The sequence below is a fragment of the Oculina patagonica genome, chromosome 10 (assembly GCF_052425735.1).
Source record: "Oculina patagonica isolate OP01 chromosome 10, crgOcupat, whole genome shotgun sequence".
NCBI lineage: Eukaryota > Metazoa > Cnidaria > Anthozoa > Scleractinia > Oculinidae > Oculina > Oculina patagonica.
The window spans coordinates 11,873,512-11,901,213 of NC_135767.1; the positions used below are offsets into that span (position 1 = coordinate 11,873,512).

At 36.8% G+C, this 27,702-nt stretch overlaps 3 protein-coding genes across 3 annotated transcripts; all 3 read left to right on the forward strand.

The window, feature by feature from the left end:
• Positions 1-230: 230 nt before the first annotated feature.
• Positions 231-1,142, forward strand: LOC144667240 (adenosine receptor A3-like). The gene has a single exon (XM_078528642.1). It carries the CDS (start codon positions 231-233, stop codon positions 1,140-1,142), a length of 912 nt encoding a protein of 303 aa, XP_078384768.1.
• An 11,806-nt stretch (positions 1,143-12,948) lies between these two features.
• LOC144667392 (adenosine receptor A3-like) lies at positions 12,949-14,091 on the forward strand. Its single transcript, XM_078528787.1, has one exon. The coding sequence runs from the start codon at positions 12,949-12,951 to the stop codon at positions 13,882-13,884; it is 936 nt and encodes a 311-aa protein (XP_078384913.1). The 3' UTR covers positions 13,885-14,091.
• Positions 14,092-18,556: 4,465 nt separating this feature from the next.
• LOC144667241 (trace amine-associated receptor 9-like) lies at positions 18,557-19,492 on the forward strand. The gene has a single exon (XM_078528643.1). The coding sequence runs from the start codon at positions 18,557-18,559 to the stop codon at positions 19,490-19,492; it is 936 nt and encodes a 311-aa protein (XP_078384769.1).
• Positions 19,493-27,702: the final 8,210 nt, after the last annotated feature.

Here is a 27,702-nt window from a genome sequence, read left to right on the forward strand (position 1 = left end):
TTTGCTGTTACCGATAGACAGCTGTTTGAGCTTGTTTTAAACAATTGTAGAACCATGGAGACATGACTCAGACAAAGCCCACGTAGAAACATGGAAGCGTGACTCAGACAAAACCGGCCCACGTGACTCACTACTAACAACGTCCTTTGGTAAACTGAATAAAAACGTCCAGATACTTTCGCCTGTCAAATCACAAGGACTTCAACTGGCAATGGAGAACTCTACCGCCTATGCAGACTACAACAAGAATCTTCAAGTTCTGCTTTGCACAGGTCATTCCTCAGGAAAACGCTGGTATTTTTTTTTCTGCTTTGGACATTTTGTTATCAATTACTGCAATCACAGGGAATATGCTGATACTTATTGCGTTGCATAAGGAATCGTCTCTTCATCCGCCATCAAAAGTTCTGTATCGCTGCCTTGCGGTTACTGATCTTTTAGTTGGCCTTATTTCGGAACCAACCGCTGCTTTATATCACGCAATTTTGGTAAAAGAAAACCATTCGACCGATCTTTGTTTTTACACTGCAATCTTTTGTACAGTCAGTTTTACAATATTGTCCGCGGTGTCTTTGCTTACCATGACCGCAATAAGTGTGGACAGACTTCTCGCACTTTTGTTGGGGTTGAGATACAGACATATTATAACTTTGAGACGAGTTCGAGCGTTAGTTATCTTCTTTTGGATTTCCAGCTTGCCTTTTTCTTCAATGATGATTTGGAACTACATTGTTGCTAAAAGTTATAACTATACATTAATATTACTTTGCATTGTTGTGTCATCCTTTTGCTACTCGAAAATCTTCATCGTACTCCGCCATCATCAAAATGCCGTTCAGCAACATCGAGGACAGTCGAACGGTGGAGGAATTTCCCTGAATATAGCACGATACAGAAAGACAGTGTCTACTGCATTGTGGGTAGAAGTTACATTACTAATTTGCTATCTGCCATACAGTATAGTTTTAGCTATAGTTACTATTCGCGGATCATCTCCATTTGTTGATATCATTTGGGAATTAACAGCATCTTTCGTTTGTTTAAACTCCACTTTAAATCCAATTCTTTATTGCTGCAAAATAAGGGAAGTTAAACAAGAAGTAAAAAACACGTTAAGGCAGGTCTTACGTTTGTCAAATTAGGTCAATTATTTTATTTTAACACTTCTATCAAGAGAGCTCAGCTATAAATGTAATCTTTGTAGAAAGGGCTTACATACCTTTAGTTTCGGAGTTTTTACAATAACTGTTAGATTTTATCGCTACTTTTGGAGGTGTCACTTTTTCTGGCATGGAGTTTAGTTTAAGTTAACAAAAGCGCTTAACTTTATTGTTTGTGAAAAACTGCTTCACTACACAAACCATAGAAGAACAAAACAATAATAATAACGATGATTTACATGGAGAACATTGCTTGTAGTTACAAAACGAAATAACGAAATACATGAAAATATATTGTGTGGATGATTGACACTTTATATTAGCCGCCTTCGACTATTATAAGTATCATTGTTTACCCTCGGGGATTGGGGGGAGGGAGTGGTGTGGGTGCCCCACCCCCGTTGAGTTTTTTCGCAATTTTGAAAAGTGAATTTACTCTATGATGCTGAAACTTTCAGCAGCTCTCCAATCATCCCTTGAGGAAATTTTGATATGTCAACTAGGTGTCCACGAAAATTACAAGCTGGTAAAAATCGTTACATACACCTAGTTGCAATAAGATTGTCTCAAAATACGAATAAATCAATTTATACTGTTATAGCATAAAAAATTGAAAGTGTACCGATAAAAACTCGTGAGTTTTCTGTAAAAGATATACGGTAATGAAACTACGCTAATTAATTCCTATTAACCTTTTTAATTTTTTCTATGACAACGTTATTGCAATTAGATGTATTTCTTAGGCCCCGTCCACACTGAACCGGGTAAATTTGAAAACGCATCTTTTTAACCCGGATAAGCTAACCGTTCACACTGAAACGCGTTTTTGGTCACCGAAACGGTACTTTTCAAAAACGCTCTCCAAAGTGGGTATCGTTTTCAATGTGGACGGAAAACATTTTACGCGGCGTTTTCAAATTGCTCCGTTAAACGGGCCTAATTTCCTCAGTTATTTTCTTTAAACAACGTTGCGCGATTTGTTTAAGATTACACTCCAAAAGCATTCTGGCTTGATTTGTGTGTCAGTTCTCGTTTTTTTTTTTTACTTTCTAAGAAATTGGTGAAGTCCAAATTGTTATACCGACAAGGTTCCGATTAGTCACGACTTTTCCGGTTAGCTTTGGCCAAAGTCCCTTAGCGCAACCAAAAAAAAGGGTTATTGTCTAGTGCTTAATCCAAAAAGTTCAAACACAACAATAGACAATTTTTTAATACGATAAGGAATCCAAGAGGGCGGCTCAAATGACGTCGCATGACGTCACATGACCGCCTGTCAACAAAAAATGTCATCTTGTAGAGGAGGCTAAGGGCTTTCTATTCAATGCTAAATAATTTCGCTGCCCATTAACAGAACGAAGACCTTAAGAAAGGGAGCCATCCAACTCCTGACCCCTTGTATCACAGTGGAGTTAAGTCGGTGTTGCACGGGACAACAACGATTTTTTGCGCAAAAATGTTAGGCAAAAAATTGAACACACTCTTACACGAGCCAACATTCTAAATATTCTTCATCTTGCGTTGATAGTTTTTTACTAGGGTTCAAAAAGTCGCAATGTGTTGCCGAGTCAAAAGTTGCGCGAATATGTACTTATTGACTGAATGGGAGGGCCGGACGGGAAATTATTTGGCTCGAGGTCAGGACGTACGGAGAAATTTCATGGAAGACTTTTGCTAATCCTCCTTGTCTGACGACTGGATAACATGGCAGCGATGTTTCTTTGAGGCTGAAATGCTAAGAGCTTGATGACTAGTGGCTTCGGGAAGAACAAGATTCTGTATGTTTAGGACACCAATTCTTCCTCCTGAAAATACGCTGCTCGCTGGCATGGATCCTTGGACGTTGCTGCTACTTGACTGAGCTTGATGATTTTCCTTCGGTGCGTTTGGCTTCGGGTTCGGCTTGGCGTTGTTTTGCTTGCCACTCAGTATTTTTGACATCTGGCGTTGCTGCTCACGGGATGCCACGGCATAGCTATCCAAACTTTTAAGGCTCTTGTGGCCACTCAGTTGGGCACATTATTGTGACTGACTCCTGAATCTAGAAGCGTCTTGATACATGTTTTGCGTACTGAATGGTTAGTAAATTTAGTAAATTTACCGCTCGTCGACATCGGTAAATTTATTGTAGCGCTGGTAAGGAACTTGCCAATCTTGTTCTTTCCTAGAAGGCTGTTAATAAACCAAATTTGATCTTCTGGTTTTTGTCGGTGACGAACAGCTAGGGAGAATGGGCTTTCTGGTGATTTGGCTTCCTCTGGTCTCCAGTAAACAAAATCTTTGAAGCAAGGTACTGGACATTTTTTGTTGCCTCTTTCGTACACTTTTGCACGGAAAGAGTTGTTGTGTTTGTTTTCGTCGCCGTGGTGGGTCTTGCTTTCCCTCTCCCTTGTCTACTCCAGGTATTCTTCACCACTAGATTCATCTTTTTTTTCAAAGCGATATCATGGCGCCAAATTTCATCTGCCTTACTTCGTGTCTTGTCCGATGCTCAAAGTGGAGCGTCAGCAAAAAGCACATCGTTCGTGAAAGTACTTCGGGATCATGGATGCCAAACTGAGGGCATCTGTGGTGTTTGGTTTGTTCCCTTTACCCTACTTCCTGAGTTCACGACGCTTGGATTTTAGAACTTCTCTTGAAACCTTAAAATATTCGTCCTTCAGGATGTTTATCTTTGCGTTGTCGTTGTCCAAGTATCGCTGGATACTTCGCGAGAAGGAGGACAGCGTCAGGTTCGTACTCTGTGTTGTCTTTTTCTATTTGCGTTGATATAGAAATAGCGTCGCGCACAAATTCTAAAAATAGATTTGGTCTCATGAGACCCCCCGCGTGACTCAGACGAACATTGCAGTCGGCCATAAGCGAATGTATGCGAGAGAGCGTCAATACGTGAAGAAAACATGTGAAAAGTTAGGTAAATCGGAATGTATGCTTTCTCAAAGGGTTAAGAATGGTTAGTACAAAGCACTGCTGTCATGGTGAGTGCAAAACCGACTCAAAGTATCCTGAACATTGGCCAAAATTGCTCTTAGAGCTAAAGGAATCGGGGAAGAAAGTCTTCATTCCATTTGGCTTACGGTACGAATTGCGAAACGAAACGGTACTTTACGAAATGGTACTTTGCAAAACGGTACTGAGGTAAAAATATTGCAAAAATATTGAATGTGGCAAATAAACATTGATTGCAAAACAGGTATAAGTCATGATAAGTCGACCCAGGTATGAGTGAAGGATAAATGTGATGCCTGCTTTTGAATCGAAACTTGTCGCGTCGCGAAATAATTTATCAAAAATGCAAAACGTGAATCAGGGTGAATGTAAGTAGCATCAAAAATCAGAAATAAAGACGCCTGTAAAAGCACTACTCTCGCTTTAGTCATCCGAAAATGAAGGATGCGAAATTTTTCCGCCGCCGAGGATTTCTTATCTTTATTTTAGTGCATGAATGTACGCCGCCCGGCGCGCCAGGTTGTAAATAAAGGTCGCGATGGTCACGTTTGTCATGCTTTCTTGTTATGTGTAGTCATGAAAACAAATGGATTAAAAGTCTGTTTTTTAACATGGCGAACGTTTATTAAGATCGAATAAAAGTTTCACAGAAGGTTCGTGAATTTATGGCATTTTTTTCAAACGCCGACAACTGTGATTATGCAAATGACTGCTATACCGTTCAGCTACATTTTTGCCGATAAGAATTATTTCGAGCCGATCAAAATAGCTATTTTCGGTCAATTCTAAATTTGACGCTAGGTTCGTGATTAGTGTTTAGTAATACGATTTTTACGGCTCGATAGTTGTCCAGCCTTTATACATTCCGTAACACATTTCACAATTAAGATCGTCACGAAGGGTTGTCGTTTTCCGCTTAATTTTAGCCCTCTGCACTTCAGCCATCGTTTTAACTGATCCACATTATAGTTCTCTGCTTCACTTTCAAATTTCGAGCCAGGAACGCCATCATCTTGCGTGAGAACGGCCAAAGACCGAAGCGAAGTGCTCGCGAGCGACATAATTTCTTCATATCGCTCTTGTAGTTTGTCTGAGTCAAGTGGGGGGTCTCAATTTTGGTGACGTCATTTGTGCGCGACGCTATTGCATGGGAGGTTGTCGAGCTCATCCAGTGGAATTTCCAAGACCTTCCGTCTCTCGCCACATTCAGTGATAAATCTTTTAAAAAACGTTCATGTCATAGCTTGTTTTTGACAGTTTTTGCTTGTTGTTGGCTTCTAATAAAATTGTGAACTTCTTCATTGGTGAGAAGTTTTGACTTTTTTTCTTTTTTTTTTCTGAGTGAGTTCGTACTTGAAGAAGCTCTGCATTGTGTAGTTCACCAGGATAATATAATTTTTTGTCGGAATATTCACTTTCATCGTCAATGTAAACAATGGGCAACGCCATGCTTTGTACTAGAACCGACATTTCCTGATTTTAAATGCTGTGGGATTTAAAATGCAATTTAAAGGCGCTACTTCCTAAGTCTAAGAGATTAAATGTCATGATCGTGGCGAAAAGCCCGACAGCAAAATCTAAGAAATTCAAATTCTAATCACGTACCATATCACCAAAATATTTTCAAATCTTTTCCAACGTGCAAAAGTCAAATTTAACGACTTCGAGTTAGTAAAAAAAAAAAAGAAATCATTGGGTCGACTGGGATGAGAATATAATTTTGGTTTAAAGTTCAATCATATGGTTTGAGAGTGTTTGTCTTAGGAGAATACATCATAAAGATTTAAAGTATATTGTCGATAGATAATTTTATCGATAGATAAAATTGTGAACTTCTTCATTGGTGAGAAGTTTTGACTTTTTTTCTTTTTTTTTTCTGAGTGAGTTCGTACTTGAAGAAGCTCTGCATTGTGTAGTTCACCAGGATAATATAATTTTTTGTCGGAATATTCACTTTCATCGTCAATGTAAACAATGGGCAACGCCATGCTTTGTACTAGAACCGACATTTCCTGATTTTAAATGCTGTGGGATTTAAAATGCAATTTAAAGGCGCTACTTCCTAAGTCTAAGAGATTAAATGTCATGATCGTGGCGAAAAGCCCGACAGCAAAATCTAAGAAATTCAAATTCTAATCACGTACCATATCACCAAAATATTTTCAAATCTTTTCCAACGTGCAAAAGTCAAATTTAACGACTTCGAGTTAGTAAAAAAAAAAAAGAAATCATTGGGTCGACTGGGATGAGAATATAATTTTGGTTTAAAGTTCAATCATATGGTTTGAGAGTGTTTGTCTTAGGAGAATACATCATAAAGATTTAAAGTATATTGTCGATAGTCTCAGCACTTCATAGCTTTCAGTGTTTGCGATTTTACAAATAATCCTTTCGGACCTTTGTGGACCTAACGACATTCTTATTCTTTATTAATGATCAGATATCATTAATCTCAGTGCAGTAGTAACAGACAGGAGAAAAGTGTTTTTTTTTTCCCAAGATAAACTTGTATTCTTATATAAGAAATCAGTACTAAAAATGTGCATTCATCCTTCAGTACCTTCCTTAATTTTAAACGGTTCTGACTCGAAATTTGAGAAGCCTGCAATAAACGTTTTTAAACTAAGGCTTTTAAAAAAGCCTTAGTTTAAGGCGGGACTTAACATAAAGGTTCTTTTTCTGCCGCGTTTCATGAGTTTTTTTGGAAATATCTCTTTCGCTTTTTAATTAATGCAAACACCCTATGCTCGTACCATAAATCTATGTTTAGGGATGTTGTGTAAATATTTGGGTGACTTTGGGAGATTTTTGGGAGGTGATAGTTTTTCTTAAAGGAGTTGTAAAATTTAGAGAAATAAGAAATATTGAAGATTTGGTGTAGTTTTAATATTAGAATTTGAAATTTAAAACTAGTAGGCGGACACGAGACCGTCTCCTAACAGCCTGCAGAGCTCTTACGTGGGGGTCAACTGTCTGTTGGTGTTCAAAAAATAATTTTCTTCCCTTTATTCCTTTTATAAATTGCTATCAATTTCACTCAAATTTACGTTAAAATACGTATTCAATCTCAAATCCACTAAAATGCTTTATTTGAAAACATGTTAATGCACAAGCCTTTGGATTTTTGTTTTTGTTTCGGTGTTTCGGCAACTTCTTTAAATTAGTCTGTCAATTTGAAGAAGTGACCTAACTCTCTCGAATTCGGAAATAGTCCGTTTTGGGGAAAAAATAAAATGAAATAAAATAAACATGAACAAAACATAGAAGCGGTCTGCTTTCATAAAAAATGTCTTTATTGCCAAGAGAAAAAAACAGTAACCAATACACTAAATGGCTACTAGATACCTATGATAACTAACTGATCATAACCGTGTAATTCTTCTTTTCAACTCGACTTTATTGAAGCTGTTTGCTTGAGAGCTGTTTAAACATGTTTCAAAGGAAACAATTACAGTCAACTCTCGTTAAAGCGGACACGCTCGGGGCGTCGTTTAGTGTCCGTTACCGCGAGAGTCCGTAATGATGGGGGTCATTCCCAGTGAAACCTCTTTCGCCGGGGATCTGGATTTTGTCCGTAATAGCGAGTTTCCGCAATAGCGGGGTGTCCGCAAGGCGAGAGTTGACTGTAGTAGGTTCACCAAGTTTTACATCAGCTACTGAATTTAATGACTCCACACTGCCAGAACACACCGGTGAGTTCACCATCGTCACTCTTCGGAATCAATTGCCCAAATGAACCGATTTAAGCCCTTGGAGTATATTTCACTTATGATCAGAAACTGCTTAAAGAATAGAATTTCATTGAAAGAAAAAAAAACCTTATCAACATTGGTCCTCGAGGAGGCTATCAATTTACGGAAAGGTGACAATAATAAAATCTTTTTTCATCCCAAAATTTGTTTACACATGCTCGCTTTTGCCCACACCTACGAATTTGTTAAACAATCGAATCAATTAATTGCTATTTAAATTCCTGTCGAAAGGAACAGACAAAGTAACACGCTTGTCAGCAATAAATGAATACGGGGAAGGCGGCTTAAAAAAATGATCGACCTAGAAAGCATGGTTAAATCTCAAAGAATAGCATGTCTAAAATGTAAAGTACTCAACAATATATTTTACACGAACACGAAATTACAAGAAATTGGTTACAGAACAAATGAGTTATGAACTATCTGTGAGGCTGTACCAGAAACTTCGTATCATTTTTTTTACCTGTGTCCCCACGTCAGGCAGTTTTGGAATAATTTTTATTCTTACTGGTACCTCTAATCAAATCAAGTAGTTCGTCTTACTTTTACTTTTTTACAAGATGTTTTATTTGAAATAACATCAAAACAATCCCTTCATTTGACATACTAAATTAATTTGTTATTATTGGAAAATTGTTCTTGTGGGACTGCAGAAGAAACTAAACATATCCTAATTATATAGTTCAAGGTTATCAGAAAAAAAAAGTACTTACATATGAAACTAAAAAGAAAATTACTAATAAAAGATATTTCGAAAAGAAGTGGATATATTCTCCAAGGTAATTAAGTAGAAAATTATAGTGTTAAATTCGCTTTTTTTCCTTTTTTTCTCGTGTGGTTGCTGCTGTTGCGGTTTTTCTTTCTTTTCTCCTTCGTGATGTTGCTTGTTTAATTTAGATGATTTTAAAGTTCAATCCACTTATGTAAATTTGCTATATGACAATTGTTATCCAACTGTTACTTAATTGTAAATTTAACATGTTATACCTTTTATTCCAATTACCTATGTGATGTAAACTGTGTAGATATCAATAATCAAAAGCCCTCTGGGCTTAGTGTCTTGTGACTCTTTTCAGAGTTTAATTTATTTGAAAATAGACAACTTTTCACGTCTATTTATTGCTTGTAAAGATATCGAAAATTAAAAAGCGTGCATCTAACATAAAGAAACATTTAGACTCCTCACCCCTAAAATTTAAACTAAAACTAAAGCTACTTTTGTCGCTCGATAAAAGTTGTGACATTCACAACACGATATACGAAACTCTTGATTCACTTGTCAATTCAGAAACCTTTGTCGTGAATGCTTGCGCTGAACTTCACGATTTCACAGCTAAAGATAAAAACAAAGGTTTATTCCAACTACAAAAGGTTCTCACGCGAAAGGCTTAAAATCCAACTAAAAAATATATATAAGATTTGGGACCTGAAAGACAACAACACCGAATTTTCGATCAAGTGGTCCATTGTCACGAGAGCAAGCGCTTACAGGGGAAACCCGTCACGCTGCAATTTGTGTCTGACGGAAAAGCTCTGCATACTATCAGCTGACAGATCCACCTTCTTGAACAAAAGATCTGAGCTTGTTACCAAGTGCAGGCACGAAAACAAGTACTACACGGCCAATCAGAGACAGGATCGTTCCAACCGTCCTCCATGAACGTAGTTTAAATTGTATTTCACCACATCTAACGACACAGTCTGATGATCGCTTCGTGCGTGAAACTCTGAGTAACTGTCCATGAAGTTTCTATCTTTAATTATTGTATAAGATTACATGCTTAAAGTTTTGAAATCGATGCCTTAATAGTATCCATTCCGATCACTATCACGGTAATTAAGCGTCCTTCTTGATTCATACTAATTGATCGTTGCTATTTCTGTCAGGCGGATAATGTTTGTACTTATTATTGTCACGCGACTTGTTTCCGACACCTTATCAAAAGCGATTTTTCCAAGCAGCCGAAAGTAGGCTTGACTTAAATTCAAAGTACACTCCAGCATGTAGCCGTTGAACAGTTATAGGACTCCGATAACAGCACAAAAAGAATACAGACACATACAGATTCATAAGCATTTATCTGTCACAGATAATTCTTAAATATCTTAAAAAGGTCAACAAAGTCACAGATTCTCCTTTGTTGTTTTGTGTCTGTGACTGATAAGAACGTTTTCAGCCTCACGTTTCAATAAACTCACGCACACTACCAAGCAAAGTTTCATGGTTGACCTTTCGCGTGTGTCTTCGAGTAATACTCAAATTGAAGACACGCAAGGAAAATAATGTCCACGGGATCAGTTGTTTTGAACTAGTTTAATCAGCACAAATTCTAACTTGCCTAAGCTAGCTAGTCAACTGAAGTAAAGGCACACATGTGGTTCGACTACTACGGATTACATCTTTGAAATAGGATCTAATCAAAAATGGAAACGGCAAAAAAAAGGTTTTCCTGACATATTGTCGGTCGACATACCTACAGTTCTGTAAGGCGCAATCCTGTTTAAGACATGCTTTTCCCCTATTGCTGTACCAAAATCATAAAACACATTGTTCTCACGAAACGGTAGCTATTATCTGATTGACTAATATGACTAGAATGGTGGGAATCTCGTGTGATTGCTTTTATCACTAAGAAAAGCAAACAAAAAGCTTAAAAATAAACGCAACTGTCAGTGTAAACAGCATCTGCAGACCTCTCAAGTCTCACGATTTTGTCTTGAGACTCACGGTTTTCACTTCAATCTCACGATGAGAAACAGAAATCTCACGAAAAAACAGAGTAACAAGTCATTTGATTAGCGCCTGGTTTAAGGACTCTTTTAGCTATTTTTGTCCGTCAGTTGATCAATCTCCCGGTTTTTACTGAAATCTCCAGATTTTTTTACCTCAATCTCTAGATTTCCAGTGCTTTGAGGTTGAGAAGTCTGCATCTGTTTTGTTTAAATCTGATGATCGCATTTTTCGGCATTTACTAAAAAAAGAAAATTTTGACATGGCGGGAAAAATATTGACATGGCGGGAAAATTCCGCGGCCTCAGAAAGCAAATACGCATGGAATGCACCTTGTCCCCTGTAGTATTATCTTGTGTCTTCATGACTACGTCATGACGTCACAAGACAAAAAGAAAAAAAAGGTCCTGCCCACGAATTAGCACCAAGCGTGAGAGTCCCTCGGACAACAAAATGTCAACATATAGTGCTTTGTGTCGTTTCGAAATATCAGGATGAAACTATGTGACACAAACATGATAAAGAAATTGATTCAAATGGTTTCCTGCTTGAAATAAATCGTGCAAATAGGTAATACGAGCATCAGTAAGGAGGTCTTTACAACGTGTGTAAATACGGCCTATTTGAGCCGAGTGGTATTTGAGAGCCAATTGTGTAAATAGGATTCAACAAAGCTGCGTTAGCCAGGGATCAAACACAACAAATTTACTGTAGCCTGGGTTGCAGCCGGGCGTGTTACAGAATCCTCGATATAGTCTGTCTGCGTAACGACTTCCAAAAGCTCGTTCCGATATCCCGCAGGTTTGCAAGGAACTGTGTATTCACTTTTGTTTGGCTAGTTTTATATTACTGTCATTACTCTCTAACGCGCTTTTGTTTTGCGGTCATGCTGACAGTCTTCCTTTGTTTTTCCTGTGGAAACGAAATGTTGGAGATTTCTGAAGATGGTTTGAAAAAGCCGTTCAGATTAACCTGCATAATTCCTCTGATGTCAATTCCTCTCCAAGCACACGAAGCAAGCGAGGAAACGGCTAGCGAACGAGCGTGCCTTGACTGCAACGCGGGCTTTGTTCAAAAGTGTAAAAAGAGCAGTTTGAAATTAAGTTGATCATCTTCGTAATACGCTGGACGCAGCGTTCGAAATAAACAGGAGGACTCACTGCGGGAATTTTTTAGAGGTCACAATGTGTTCGTAAATTGCCAACAGGATACATCCGAATGATAATAACAATAACGCCTTTATATTTATCCTAGAAAATAAAATTTTTCGGCATTAAAGGGATGCTTAAAGGGTTGCCATAAGCTCAAATTATCTTACTTCACAAACAAAACATTTACATAGTCCAGTAGACTTTTCATTATATATAACTTAGATGTTTGTTAATTGAGATAAACGTAGCTGTTATGATGAACGGAAGGAGCGGGTACACATAACAGCCGCTTTTGAATAAATATTTCATATCCTTAATGCCTCTTTTCTACTTGTATACCGTTTCGAAGGATGGCCTATGGAATTTGACAATGGGGGAAAAAGAAACCTAAAAACATCTAAACAAACCAAGCGGAAGAAGTTTTTAGAGTTTTAAAGTTTTAAGCCAGCGTGGTTATTGAGGGGTGGGAACATATTTTAAAAGTTTACTAATTTATATGCAAATATAACAAATATTCGCCCAGTAGGGCCTCAAACGCACCGTGGACGTCCGGAAATTTTAACTCATTTTTGTACGAAACTTTACAATCTTTAAGTAACTTCTGTCAAGTTTTTAAGAAATTTTGTTTTCAAATACGTCATATTTTGTCACGAAATTATTCATTCGAATACGTGAACAAAATAACCATTAAGGGGGCAGTATGATGGGGATTTTGATGCATTTGTGTCCACAACAGAGCTACAATTATGACTTAATAGCTTCGCTCATTCATTCACAATACGCGCCTAGAACACAAAGGTGAAGATAAAAAGTGAAACATTCAAAGGAAAGCAAAGTGTAATTAGTTTTTAACGATTTATTCAAAACACATAAGCAGAGTTTGAAACGTGCGCAGATGATACTTATGATTATACCTCTTTTTTCACTTTTTTTCATTTTGTTTTTAACAAAGCTAGACCATATTTTAGGTTTCTATTAATGTAAATATTTCTTTTGACTTTTGACTTTTCCAAGTGGTACTCATGATACTGCCTCTTTAAGATCGACAATTATACCGTTGAATTGCGTGCGGTTTGACTCATCTGTTACAAAGACAGCTGTTTGAACTGTTTCAAACAATAAATTGTAGAACCGCGTGACTAACTACTAACAATGATATGCGTCTCAGGTAAGTTTCATCTTCCAGAACAAGCCGATCTCAAGTGACAATGGAAAGCTCCACGGCCTATGCAGAATACAAGGATATTCTCCATGTTCTTCTTTGCACAGACCATTTATCAGGACAACATTGGTTTTTAATTTCTGCTATAAACTTTCTGTTCTCCATTACTGCAATCATTGGGAATACCCTGATACTAGTTGCATTGCACAAGGAGTCTTCTCTTCATCCGCCATCAAAACTGTTGTATCGCTGCCTCGCAAACACTGATATTTTGGTTGGCCTTATTTCAGAACCAAGTGCTGCAATATATCAGGCATTCAGGGTAACTGAAAACCTCTCGACTGATCTTTGTTTTTACTCAGGAGTCTTCTATACAGTCAGTTTCACAATATTGTCTGCAGTGTCTTTGCTAACATTGACAACAATAAGTGTGGACAGAGTTCTTGCTCTGTTGTTGGGGTTGAGATACAGACACATTGTAACTCTGTGGCGAGTACGAGCGTTAGTTATCTCATTTTGGATTTCCAGCCTTGCTATTTCTTCAATGATAATTTGGAATTTCACGGTTGCGAAAAGTTATAGCTATGCATTGATATTACTTTGCATTATAATGTCAACCGTTTGTTATTCGAAAATATTCCTCACGCTCCGCCATTATCAGACTCAAGTTCACCCGCACCAAGCACAATCGAACGGAGGAGCAATTTCTCAGAATATAGCACGATACAAAACGACAGTTTTTGCCGCAGTGTGGGTACTAGTTGCATTAGTGGCTTGTTATTTGCCATATAGTATAGTCATAGCTGTAATTACAAGTTATGGATCATCTCCATTTCTCGATGTCATCTGGGAATTAACAGCAACTCTTGTTTATTTAAACTCGTCTTTAAACCCGATTCTATATTGCTGGAAGATCCAAGAAGTAAGGCAAGAGGTGAAGAACACGATCACTCAGTTTCACTGCTGGGCAAATGATGTGTGAAAAAAAATTATTTCGCTGTGTTCGGCTTTAATTTGTGCTTCGGCTTTTAAAATTTGTGTTTCGGTGAACTTTACCTTGTTGCTCGATTACTGAAAAGTACTCAAAATCAGAAGACAATTTTCATTAATAGGAAACACAAAATATACAAATTTGGTTAAACATGTCTGTCAAAATGTAGTTGCCATGGTAACGTAAGTTCCCGATATTTGTTTTCAAGTTTCCTAATAAAATAATTAATTTCCGCAGTAAACTTCATCCGGCGACTCAAGCTACACAGATTTGAATATTTTATAAGCAAGAGACCGTTAAAAAAAAATGGGTTCATCGAAAAGAGAAAATACAACTTGGATGAAACATGGTCACCGGGCCGAGAAAAAAAGGAACTGAAAGAGGAAGATAATCGTTTATTTCTATTGTGCAAAACAAATTTATAAATTTAGACCATGAAGTAATAATGCAATCTTGACAACATTCTAGATATTATGTTGTGCTTACTAATACAGTTCATGCAAGCCGTGTGACTTACGCAAACTTCGGACTGAGTGTTACTAAACTGACTGCTTTTAAAGTGGTATTTGCTGTTCTGCACCCTGCCTTTCAAGCCAAAGCGGGTAGATAATTATTAACCACCTGATTGTAAGCTTCTCAAGCTTCTTGTTTAAAGTATAAGTTCTTAAGGCAAAGAAATTTATTTGAAATGACTTGCAAAACTCTGAGGCAGTTTGTATCCAGAGCTCCCGCTTGAGCACGATGGGGCAAACATGACGTTTTGAAAACGTTTGGTAAAAATAAATCAATTTGGTCGAGCTTTATTCTTTGTCTTCGTTCAGCACTTCAAAGAGCTTAAAGTAAATATACTGTATGTGCTTCTGTAGCGAGAAAATTTACAGCTTAAAGTCTAGATAGACTCGCAGTAATAAGAAAAAGACTCACGTCTCACAGGACATCACGGCATGGGATCAGAAAATCAACTTACGGTCAAGGAAAATCAAGTCATTTTCGTTATAAAAGCAGGCTTAGCAATTCAGTAGAGTTTACTACCTTACATCTGAGATAAGCTTCCTTTCACCACAATCATTTTAGCCTAATTGTACCCTTAATGATGACAGCCGCAGATTCAAATGCAACCAAACAAACTCGAATTGCACAAGGAGTCCGAAGTTATCTATCTATATCTGTTCAGCTGTCGAACGTAAATACCAAATTAACGCACTGAGGTTCCGTTAAACTCACATATTAAAAAGGCAAATAGAAAAGAGCAGTTGGGTAATAACTTGCAGATGTTTTGCCGTGTAGCCGTTGACGCTGAGTAATGTCAACCGTTGTCTGTATTTTGTCTTGCCCTGCGAGCTCTATTTGTAGTCTACAATTTTTTTAATTTCCATTACACACGGAAACCTCGTACCCAGACCTAATGCGTGCAAACGTGCAGACATACGCGACCCCCAATATTTTGTAGATTCGATGGATGTACCAATTTTGCTTAGTTATGGATGCTCCGCTAAAAAAAAAAATATTGCCACGAGAGGAAACAGTATCCAATGCATTGACTATCAGATTTCTCTGAAAACCAGTTGAACATTTTCGTGATGCTGAATTCTTCAACTCTTCATTAGTTAAACAGTAACTCTTTTTGACTGTCATGTGTCGCTTTATTCAGTTACCATCTTGTTGCCATGTTCACTGATGACTATTTTCGTTTCATAACACGAAATTAACTCCAAAAAGCGCTTTCCGCTATAAAGTGCCAGTTAGGAGAAAAATACAATGACAATATGCTTTGTGTCGTTTGCAAATGCCACGATGAAAATATATGATGCATTAATAATGCGATTTACTGCTTCAAATGAAGACTGAAAGGAGGTTCAAGTATAAATTACTAAGGAAGTCTTTAACAGAAACAAAGGAAGTTTAAGCATAAGTAACTAAGGAAGTCTATCTCATAATGTGTTTAACTTACTTCCTTAATAGGCCTCTTTGCGTAATGTGGTACATTAAGCCCAGAATGTGTAAATAGGCTTCAGCAAAACTCTACATAGCGGTCAAACATGGCAAACAGCTTGTCAATATTGTATTTAAGTACTTTAATTTTCTTATTTTAGTTTCCGCTCTAATAAACAGAACTTTTAAAAGTGTCTCCAATATCACGGATTTTAAAAGATTTTTGAACAGCTAGAATGATATATTTGCGTCGTAGGAAACTTTATAATGATGGTCCATTTTTATTGCAAATTGCTATTTTAGAGCACTCAAACTGTTTAAAAGCGAGTTTGGCTGCGAATGGCTCTAATGGAAATGGATTGCAATTTTAAAACGTTAACCAACGTTTTCAATTTGTTTCCGCGCGCCTTCAAAATGATCGATAATCATAGCCGAAGTTTGATTTCTATCCCCAAATAAAGGTTATATCTTCAGTTAAATATTCAAAGATAGTGTTTTCATGAATAAAGTTGCCTACCACTTATATCAAAGCAGTTTAGACCAAAAATCTGCGAAATCCTTGTGACATGGTCCCTTTAACGCAGTTTCATCGTTACGAACTTTAGTCGTTTACTTCATTTGGCCGCTTGCTTTACTTGGCTAGCTTGTTTGAAGAAATAGAGGCAGTCATTTTTAAGCGGGGATGATAAACCTACCTAGGTTTATATCTTTAACGGAGAATGATTTTTTTTTTTGTTTCGTTTAACGAGTTATCAAAAGCTCGGTGTGCCTCACCTCCCGAACCAAGAGACAAAAAATTATATATTAATACATAGGTCATTAGACTTTTCATTATTTAAATGTATATTATTCGTTATGACGAACGAAAAGCTCGGACACTCACTCCGCTTTTGGATGAACTATTCAATATCCTTCACGCATCGTTATCCTTTGAATAATCTTTCAAAGGATGGCCTACGAAACTTCTCAATAGCAGGGAAAAAACCTTAACAATGATTAAACATACTGAGCACAAGAAAGTTAATTATGATAAAGATGCCAACTGGATGTGTACCACAAATAGAACTGTTTTAAGTGGTTCTCACTACGTACTAAAAAAAAGAACAATATCAGCATGGAAAAATGGATTTTTGCTTTTTCTTTACTTTAATTATTAAAAAATGATTTCAGTTGTAGGCACGGGGGTAGAAGATTGAGGAAGGGGGTCAAAAGTTATGGAAGAGCGGAAGACTAGTCTTATTTTAAAGGTAAAACGTCTATTTAACAATTAGATTATGAGCTCGAGATTTCTATCGTGTGATAGTTGATGAGGGCGAAGCCCGAATCAACTATCACACATAGAAATCGAGAGCGAATAATCTAATTGTTTTAGTATAAATCTACTAGACGTTCAAAACTTTTCAAGACAGGCTCTCGTTTTTATTGAATAATGATGCAAATAAGTCACACAACACGCGGATAATAGACAACTGCACCACATTGCATTGGCTTCTGTTGCATTTCATTCACGATTTATTGAAACCGTTATATGCCCGAAACTGAAGGAAAAGCCAAGTTTTTTATTGTAAAATGACGATTGAAAGATGTACTGACGTACAAGGGCCCTTGGAAGTCAAGTTTTTTTAAATTCGAAAACGTAAAAGATTAAAAAAAAGTTAAGCGAGTTGTTCGCAAGGAAGAAACCACATTGCACTGTTTAGCTTCTGTGTGCGCCTTTGCATTTCATTCACGATTTATTTAAACCGTCGTTTGCTCGAAATTGAACTAAAAGCCGGATTTTCATTGTAAAATGACAATTTAAAGATAGACTGACTTACAAAGGCCCTTTGGAAGTCAAGTTGTTTTAAATGTAGGAAATGTGAACGATAAGAAATTTATGAAAAGTTGAACGAGTCGCCCGCAACCTTGAATTCGCTTTCAATTTTGTTGTTTTATTTAAGTCTCATTGATGCATAAAAAAACTTGCAGGTCGAATCTGTTTAGCCTTTCTTTTACTGCTCCTCGATGGGACGATGAAACTGTGTTAGTTTGCAAAGACATTTTAAACTTTATTTCCACAAAATGTCTCGGTGAAACGCATCTCTGAATGTTATAAAATTATAGATTCGCCCGCTTTTAAAAGCGTAAATGAATATTAATTGCTTTTCTTACCGTGTAAAATCTTCATTACATATTTCGGTACAGTCTTTATCTTCTCCAACATCGCCTGGAATAGTAAATAATCCAAGACCTTCTTTACGGTCAATTTAAAAGCGAAAAAGCGGTGACCATTCTGTCGACAACCGCACGCTGTTTTGCTACTCACCTTCTACAACAGAATAGATAGTGAGTAGCGTAGCCAATCAGAGAACAGCATTCGTGATAGAACGCTAGTAGATTTATACTAAACCTAAATAGTATAATAAATGCCGTGTATTCACCAAGTAGGTACTTATGATTAAACCTCTGTTTTTCACTTTTTTCATTTTGTTTTTAACAAAGCTAGACCATATTTTAGGTTTCTATTAATGTAAATATTTCTTTTGACTTTTGACTTTTCCAAGTGATACTCATGATACTGCTTCTTTAAGATCGACAATTATACCGTTTAAATACGTGCGGTTTGATTAATCTGTTACAGCTGTTTGATCTGTTTCAAACAATAAATTGTAGAACCGCGTGACTAACTACTAACAAAGATATGCGTCTCAGGTAAGTTTCATCTTCCAGAACAAGCCGATCTCAAGTGACAATGGAAAACTCTACGGCCTATGCAGAATACAAGGATATTCTCCATGTTCTTCTTTGCACCGACCATTTATCAGGAAAACATTGGATTTTAATTTCTGCTATAAACTTTCTGTTCTCCATTACTGCAATCATTGGGAATACCCTGATACTAATTGCATTGCAAAAGGAGTCTTCTCTTCATCCGCCATCAAAACTGTTGTATCGCTGCCTCGCAATCACTGATATTTTGGTTGGCCTTATTTCAGAACCAAGTGCTGCAATATATCAGGCATTCAGGGTAACTGAAAACCTCTCGACTGATCTTTGTTTTTACTCAGGAGTCTTCTATACAGTCAGTTTCACAATATTGTCTGCAGTGTCTTTGCTAACATTGACAACAATAAGTGTGGACAGACTTCTCGCTCTATTGATGGGGTTGAGATACAGACAAATTGTAACTCTGAGGCGAGTCCAAGCGTTAGTTATCTCATTTTGGATTTCCAGCCTTGTTATTTCTTCAATGATAATTTGGAATTTCACGGTTGCGAAAAGTTATAGCTATTCATTGATATTACTTTGCATTTTAATGTCAACCGGTTGTTACTCGAAAATATTCCTCACGCTCCGCCATTATCGGACTCAAGTTCACCAGCACCAAGCACAATCGAACGGAGGAGCAATTTCTCAGAATATAGCACGATACAAAACGACAGTTTTTGCCGCAGTGTGGGTACTAGTTGCATTAGTGGCTTGTTATTTGCCATATAGTATAGTCATAGCTGTAATTACAAGTTATGGATCATCTCCATTTCTCGATGTCATCTGGGAATTAACAGCAACTCTTGTTTATTTAAACTCGTCTTTAAACCCGATTCTTTATTGCTGGAAGATCCAAGAAGTAAGGCAAGAGGTGAAGAACACGATCATTCAGTTTCACTGCTGGGCAAATGATGTGTGAAAAAATTATTTCGCTGTGTTCGGCTTTAATTTGTGCTTCGGCTTTTAAAATTTGTGTTTCGGTGAACTTTACCTTGTTGCTCGATTACTGAAAAGTACTCAAAATCGGAAGACAATTTTCATTAATAGGAAACACAAACTATACAAATTTGGTTAAACATGTCTGTCAAAATGTAGTTGCCATGGTAACGTAAGTTCCCGATATTTGTTTTCAAGTTTCCTAATAAAATAATTAATTTCCGCAGTAAACTTCATCCGGCGACTCAAGCTACACAGATTTGAATATTTTATAAGCAAGAGACCGTTAAAAAAAAATGGGTTCATCGAAAAGAGAAAATACAACTTGGATGAAACATGGTCACCGGGCCGAGAAAAAGAAGGAACTGAAAGAGGAAGATAACCGTTTATTTCTATTGTGCAAAACAAATTTATAAATTTAGACCATGAAGTAATAATGCAATCTTGACAACATTCTAGATATTATGTTGTGCTTACTAATACAGTTCATGCAAGCCGTGTGACTTACGCAAACTTCGGACTGAGTGTTACTAAACTGACTGCTTTTAAAGTGGTATTTGCTGTTCTGCACCCTGCCTTTCAAGCCAAAGCGGGTAGATAATTATTAACCACCTGATTGTGAGCTTCTCAAGCTTCTTGTTTAAAGTATAAGTTCTTAAGGCAAAGAAATTTATTTGAAATGACTTGCAAAACTCTGAGGCAGTTTGTATCCAGAGCTCCCGCTTGAGCACGATGGGGCAAACATGACGTTTTGAAAACGTTTGGTAAAAATAAATCAATTTGGTCGAGCTTTGTTCTTTGTCTTCGTTCAGCACTTCAAAGAGCTTAAAGTAAATATACTGTATGTGCTTCTGTAGCGAGAAAATTTACAGCTTAAAGTCTAGATAGACTCGCAGTAATAAGAAAAAGACTCACGTCTCACAGGACATCACGGCATGGGATCAGAAAATCAACTTACGGTCAAGGAAAATCAAATCATTTTCGTTATAAAAGCAGGCTTAGCAATTCAGTAGAGTTTACTACCTTACATCTGAGATAAGCTTCCTTTCACCACAATCATTTTAGCCTAATTGTACCTTTAATGATGACAGCCGCAGATTCAAATGCAACCAAACAAACTCGAATTGCACAAGGAGTCCGAAGTTATCTATCTATATCTGTTCAGCTGTCGAACGTAAATACCAAATTAACGCACTGAGGTTCCGTTAAACTCACATATTAAAAAGGCAAATAGAAAAGAGCAGTTGGGTAATAACTTGCAGATGTTTTGCCGTGTAGCCGTTGACGCTGAGTAATGTCAACCGTTGTCTGTATTTTGTCTTGCCCTGCGAGCTCTATTTGCAGTCTACAATTTTTTTAATTTCCATTACACACGGAAACCTCGTACCCAGACCTAATGCGTGCAAACGTGCAGACATACGCGACCCCCAATATTTTGTAGATTCGATGGATGTACCAATTTTGCTTAGTTATGGATGCTCCGCTAAAAAAAAAAAAATATTGCCACGAGAGGAAACAGTATCCAATGCATTGACTATCAGATTTCTCTGAAAACCAGTTGAACATTTTCGTGATGCTGAATTCTTCAACTCTTCATTAGTTAAACAGTAACTCTTTTTGACTGTCATGTGTCGCTTTATTCAGTTACCATCTTGTTGCCATGTTCACTGATGACTATTTTCGTTTCATAACACGAAATTAACTCCAAAAAGCGCTTTCCGCTATAAAGTGCCAGTTAGGAGAAAAATACAATGACAATATGCTTTGTGTCGTTTGCAAATGCCACGATGAAAATATATGATGCATTAATAATGCGATTTACTGCTTCAAATGAAGACTGAAAGGAGGTTCAAGTATAAATTACTAAGGAAGTCTTTAACAGAAACAAAGGAAGTTTAAGCATAAGTAACTAAGGAAGTCTATCTCATAATGTGTTTAACTTACTTCCTTAATAGGCCTCTTTGCGTAATGTGGTACATTAAGCCCAGAATGTGTAAATAGGCTTCAGCAAAACTCTACATAGCGGTCAAACATGGCAAACAGCTTGTCAATATTGTATTTAAGTACTTTAATTTTCTTATTTTAGTTTCCGCTCTAATAAACAGAACTTTTAAAAGTGTCTCCAATATCACGGATTTTAAAAGATTTTTGAACAGCTAGAATGATATATTTGCGTCGTAGGAAACTTTATAATGATGGTCCATTTTTATTGCAAATTGCTATTTTAGAGCACTCAAACTGTTTAAAAGCGAGTTTGGCTGCGAATGGCTCTAATGGAAATGGATTGCAATTTTAAAACGTTAACCAACGTTTTCAATTTGTTTCCGCGCGCCTTCAAAATGATCGATAATCATAGCCAAAGTTTGATTTCTATCCCCAAATAAAGGTTATATCTTCAGTTAAATATTCAAAGATAGTGTTTTCATGAATAAAGTTGCCTACCACTTATATCAAAGCAGTTTAGACCAAAAATCTGCGAAATCCTTGTGACATGGTCCCTTTAACGCAGTTTCATCGTTACGAACTTTAGTCGTTTACTTCATTTGGCCGCTTGCTTTACTTGGCTAGCTTGTTTGAAGAAATAGAGGCAGTCATTTTTAAGCGGGGATGATAAACCTACCTAGGTTTATATCTTTAACGGAGAATGATTTTTTTTTTGTTTCGTTTAACGAGTTATCAAAAGCTCGGTGTGCCTCACCTCCCGAACCAAGAGACAAAAAATTATATATTAATACATAGGTCATTAGACTTTTCATTATTTAAATGTATATTATTCGTTATGACGAACGAAAAGCTCGGACACTCACTCCGCTTTTGGATGAACTATTCAATATCCTTCACGCATCGTTATCCTTTGAATAATCTTTCAAAGGATGGCCTACGAAACTTCTCAATAGCAGGGAAAAAACCTTAACAATGATTAAACATACTGAGCACAAGAAAGTTAATTATGATAAAGATGCCAACTGGATGTGTACCACAAATAGAACTGTTTTAAGTGGTTCTCACTACGTACTAAAAAAAAGAACAATATCAGCATGGAAAAATGGATTTTTGCTTTTTCTTTACTTTAATTATTAAAAAATGATTTCAGTTGTAGGCACGGGGGTAGAAGATTGAGGAAGGGGGTCAAAAGTTATGGAAGAGCGGAAGACTAGTCTTATTTTAAAGGTAAAACGTCTATACCTAAATAGTATAATAAATGCCGTGTATTCACCAAGTAGGTCTGGAAAAAGCACTTTCGTAGGATGCGTCAAATGTTTCAAGTCCTTCTTAATAGTAAATTGAAAAAGGCTAAATTGTAATTTGTGGCTTTTAAGAAATGTCGATCATTTTCAAATGGATAATAATGCGACGGAAATAAAACGACTTTCTCATTCATGCAGGTTAAAAAAAGTCTTAGATCGGCAGCTGTTCTGCTTAATTACGTGCAGTTTTACTCGTCTGTTTCCATTTTGCTGTTACGGATGGACAGCTCTTCGAGCTTGTTTCGAACAATTGTAGAAGTGAACCATGGACGAGTGACAAAGACAAAGCCCACCCGACTCACTACTAACAATGTAATTTGACGAGTTGAATAAAAAACGTCTCAGATACTTTTATCTGTCGAAACACGCGGACCTCAAGTGGTAATGGAAAACTCTACGGCATATACAGAAAACAACAAGAATCTTCAAGTTCTTCTTTGCACAGCCCATTCATCAGGAAAACACTGGTTTTTCTTTTCTTCTTTGGACATTCTCTTCTCCATTACTGCAATCACAGGGAATACCCTTATTCTAATTGCGTTGCACAAGGAGTCTTCTCTTCATCCGCCATCAAAACTTCTGTATCGCTGCCTCGCAATCAGTGATCTTTTAGTTGGCCTCATTTCAGAACCAAGCGCTGCTTTATATCATGCATTCTTGGTAAAAGGAAACCTCTCGACTGATCTTTGTTTTTATTCGGCAATGTTTACTGCAGTCAGTTTTACAGTATTGTCTGCAGTGTCTTTGCTAACAATGACCGCAATAAGTGTGGACAGACTTCTCGCTCTATTGTTGGGGTTGAGATACAGACACTTTGTAACTCTAATGCGAGTTCGAGCGTTAGCTATCTTATTTTGGATTTCCAGCCTTGCTATTTCTTCAACGATAATTTGGAAATTCACTTTTGCGAAAAGTTATAACTATGCATTAATATTACTTTGCATTATTGTGTCAGCCTTTTGCTACTCGAAAATCTTCATCATACTCCGCCATCAACAAAATGCCCTTCAGCAACATCGAAAACAGTCAAACGGTAAAAGAAGTTACTTTAATGTAGAAAGATACAAAAAGACAGTGGCTACCGCAATGTGGGTAGAAGTTACATTACTGGCTTGTTACCTGCCATATAGTATAGTTATAGCTATAGTTACTTTTTGCGGATCATCTCCATTTGTTGATATCGTTTGGGAATTAACCGCAACTCTTGTTTATTTAAACTCTTCTTTAAACCCATTTCTTTATTGTTGGAAAATAAGGGAAGTTAAACAAGAAGTGAAGAACTTGATAAGACGGTTCTTGTGTAAGTCGAATTAGGTCAGCTTTTTTAACTATAAAGAAAAAAATCCCCATAGTTTGGCTTCCTTGTTTCGAACTACTCTCGGGTACCTGAAACTTAACGTGTACCGTATGCGAGCCAATCCACAGTAATGATGTAAAAAGAATGTGTGTTTTTGTTGATACCTTAGTTGTTGTTATAAGGGAAGTATTTTATGTTATATTGCCTTCTGAAATGAGTTAATCTAGAGAATTTATCAGATCAGTTTGGTACAACTTTCTCCAAAACAAGCCGCTATTGCTCATTTCTTTTGAGGCTTCGTTTCTTAACTGTAAAATGAAGACGCTTCACTTCAACAGTTTATCGAGGCTTACTTAAGTGGAAAGCAGATTCTTTGAAGTCGAGAACGGCGCATTTTTTTTATTTATCTTTTCTAAAGAGGAATCACCAGTTTCCATGTTCGATAATAGATCAGTAATATTTACTGCTAAACTTCACAAACAATAGATAAACAACAACAACAACAACAACAAATTAAAATAATGTATCTAACATATAGTTATTAAGGTGGCTCGACCCAGTATTTTTCTAGCGATACCTACCAGCCATGTCACTTTATATTCAACGACACGCAAGGCGATACTCTTGCTACATAATACACATTTTTTTTTATTCATTTCTAAGTACAAGTTTATCAACTGCACGATAACCTGCAACTCCTAGACAAGAATAATTTTGCAAAAAGTTGCTTCTTTCTTTGTTTTCTTTTACTTCCGTCTGCGTGAAAATATATTGCTTGTATATTAATAGTTAATTAAATAAAGTTAGTGAGCATGGATTCCTGTGTGTCCAAAACAAACAGTGAAGTAAATAGGTGGTTTGGTGGCTACGGGTATAAGGCATGGATCGTTTTTTTTTATTATTTTTTGAGGGGGGCTGGGCAAATCTTTTAGCTCCATTTTTTTCCCTTCTCTTTTGTCGACGAATTTTTTTTACCTTCAGCTAATACAGCTTCTCATTTGGCGTGCTGATCAGACCTTATGCTTTTGGCAAAGCGTTTTAAGTTTTCAATTTGCTTTCGATATGAAAGAAACGAGAGGAAAATCTCACGAATTTCCCCAAATTATAAAAGTGAGAATTTTTTTATACGTTTAATCGTATTTATAACAAAATTCTCCATTTTGATTGGTTCTGCATGCACCTATTTGTCGCGTAATCGACGCGAGATCACGTGGGTGTCCAATTACAGGTATCCAATTTGAGAACACGTGCGCCATTCACGCGTCAATCACGCGCATATAAATGGGTTCTTTCTTGCTGTTTTCCCACTGTTTGCACAACCAGTTGAATTTACCGTTGACTTTTTCACACTAAAAAAGATTCTCAAAGACTTCCTAACCTCGAATTTTGTTATTGATACGATTAATAAGTAATTGGACCTCGTGTCGTACAATTCAGAGAGTAATCGTGCTCGTAATTCAAATCGTCCTCGCGCTGCGCACTCGGCCGATTTTGAAATTACTCGCCCGACTACTCCCTTGAATTGTACTCCACTCAATCCAGTTACAATTACTAATTAGTTGTGGCTGCATTCTAGCTTCTAAAATGAAACCTTTTGCCGCTTCAAGTGCCAAACGTAAGCCAACAATAAGACTCGAAGATTTAAAGAATGAGTAAGTTTTCTCACATTGATGCCGATACTTAATTGACCTGGTTGTAATTGTAAGAAATGCTTAAAGCAGGGGTATACCCGAATTTGAATGGAATTTTAGGAGGTTTAGAGAAGGGGTTGAAGAAAGAAAAAATTTGAAACACCACCAGACAGTTGACCCTCATTCAAGAGCACTCCAGGTTGTCAGGGGGACTAGCTTTTGTCCGTCTACCAATTTTTAACTTCAAATTCTGATTTTTTAATCACATTAAGTCTCCAATTTTTCTTGTTTCTCTAAATTTTACTAATCCAATGAAAGAAACTATCTCCTCCCAAACATCCCCCCAAAACACCCAAACATGTACAAAACACCACAATACATAGATCTGTGTTTTGAGCATAGAATTTTGGATTGCTTGAACCGCGAACATAATATTCGCATAAAACCCAAGTTAAGCGGTGGATAAACGGCTTTCAGGTGTACCCTCATCTTAATCGGATTCTATACGTGCAAGAGTCTTTGTCTAATTGGTTTCATATGATCATAATTTCAAGCTCAGTACGAACATCCTTGGTAATTTCTAGAAGGTTAATTTCATTCAAGACGTAACAATGACTACGACAAAACGTCGGATGATTTTACCATCATTCCATTTTTTGCTTGTCTGTATAGCGAAATAGGAAATAAGTATGGAATATACTTTCCACAGAAGGTAATGCACTGCGCGCGTTAAAAATTTCCTCTGTTATCGTGCAACCAATTATCTCAGGTGTCAACAATTCGAAAAATTTTCCTCAATGATTCTAAAGGGAAAATAATTACCATTTTTTTTTTACATTACTTCTACTTACTCGAATATTGCATTTTAAAAAAGAGTACTTTGTCTTTAAAGAAATGTTTTATTACGTTTTGATTTCGTTTTATTCACGTGTTTCTTGTCACTCTTGACTTAATTTGCTTTCTCCGTACCATTGAACCACACAATACTGAAAAAAAAATGTAGTGGAGCCGCCCTGATTTCGTAAATTTTGTTCTTTACATCCAGTGGTATTATGAATCACCACTTTGGACAAAAAAAGGAAATTTTTTAATACATTTTCAATAAAAAATGGTAATCCTTTTAACGAAACTAAAGTAGAAACACTGCATATTCTGTCTTCACCTTAGCTGTGGGAAGACAACTACAAGAATAATTTTCTAAACTACTCCCATATGTATACATTATAACCATGTATGCAGTACTAATAAATCAGTTGTCTATTTGTTAAATGGTAAGGAGAGGCATAAACAACCTATCAATTTTTTCTCCTTAGAGTACAAAAGCGCATATGCATTTTTTAACCAAATTCGTGGTATAACACAGGCACACGGATTTTTACCCTGAGAAACATTATTTTCCAGACATGTTTTCCCATATCGTTTTTATGTCTGCATCGTTTTACAAACAAGAGACATATCGGACATCAGAATAAACAAAGTCACGTATCTAGTGATGTGAGTGCTAGACAATTATTGCGAATTTTAAATTGTTTGAATCTGTAAAGCACCCGATAGTGCCATTTGCCAATCTGAAAAAGAAAGTGAATTGCGCGAACGGTCTAATGTCTGGCTGGTGGTGTATAAAAAAATTAAAATTTCGTGCAATAATCCTTATTTGAATAGCCTGTTTGACAGTTTAAACTGCTGTGGCTACAAATGAAATATGTATTTTATGAGAGACTCGCGATATCAGCACACCAGATCAGGTGTGTTAGAACAAAAACTTCAACATTCAAACCCTTCACGCTTTCCACGTTCATTCAGTGTTTGAACTTCCCAAGATGGTTGACGGTATTTTCGATACCGTCTGATGCTCGTCTGGCGGTGGTGTATAAAAAACTAATTTCTAGCCGTGATCTCAATTTGAACCGCCTGTTTGAGGGTGTAATCTGCTGTCGCTTCATATCAAAGATATTTTATAAGAAACTCGCCGTATTAGCATACCTGTACAGGTGTATTAAAAGAACAATTCGAACAT

Coding starts and splice junctions, on each gene's coding strand:
- LOC144667241 (XM_078528643.1), top strand. CDS start 18,557: ATGGAAAACTCTACGGCCTATGCAGAATACAAGGATATTCTCCATGTT.
- LOC144667392 (XM_078528787.1), top strand. CDS start 12,949: ATGGAAAGCTCCACGGCCTATGCAGAATACAAGGATATTCTCCATGTT.
- LOC144667240 (XM_078528642.1), top strand. CDS start 231: ATGCAGACTACAACAAGAATCTTCAAGTTCTGCTTTGCACAGGTCATT.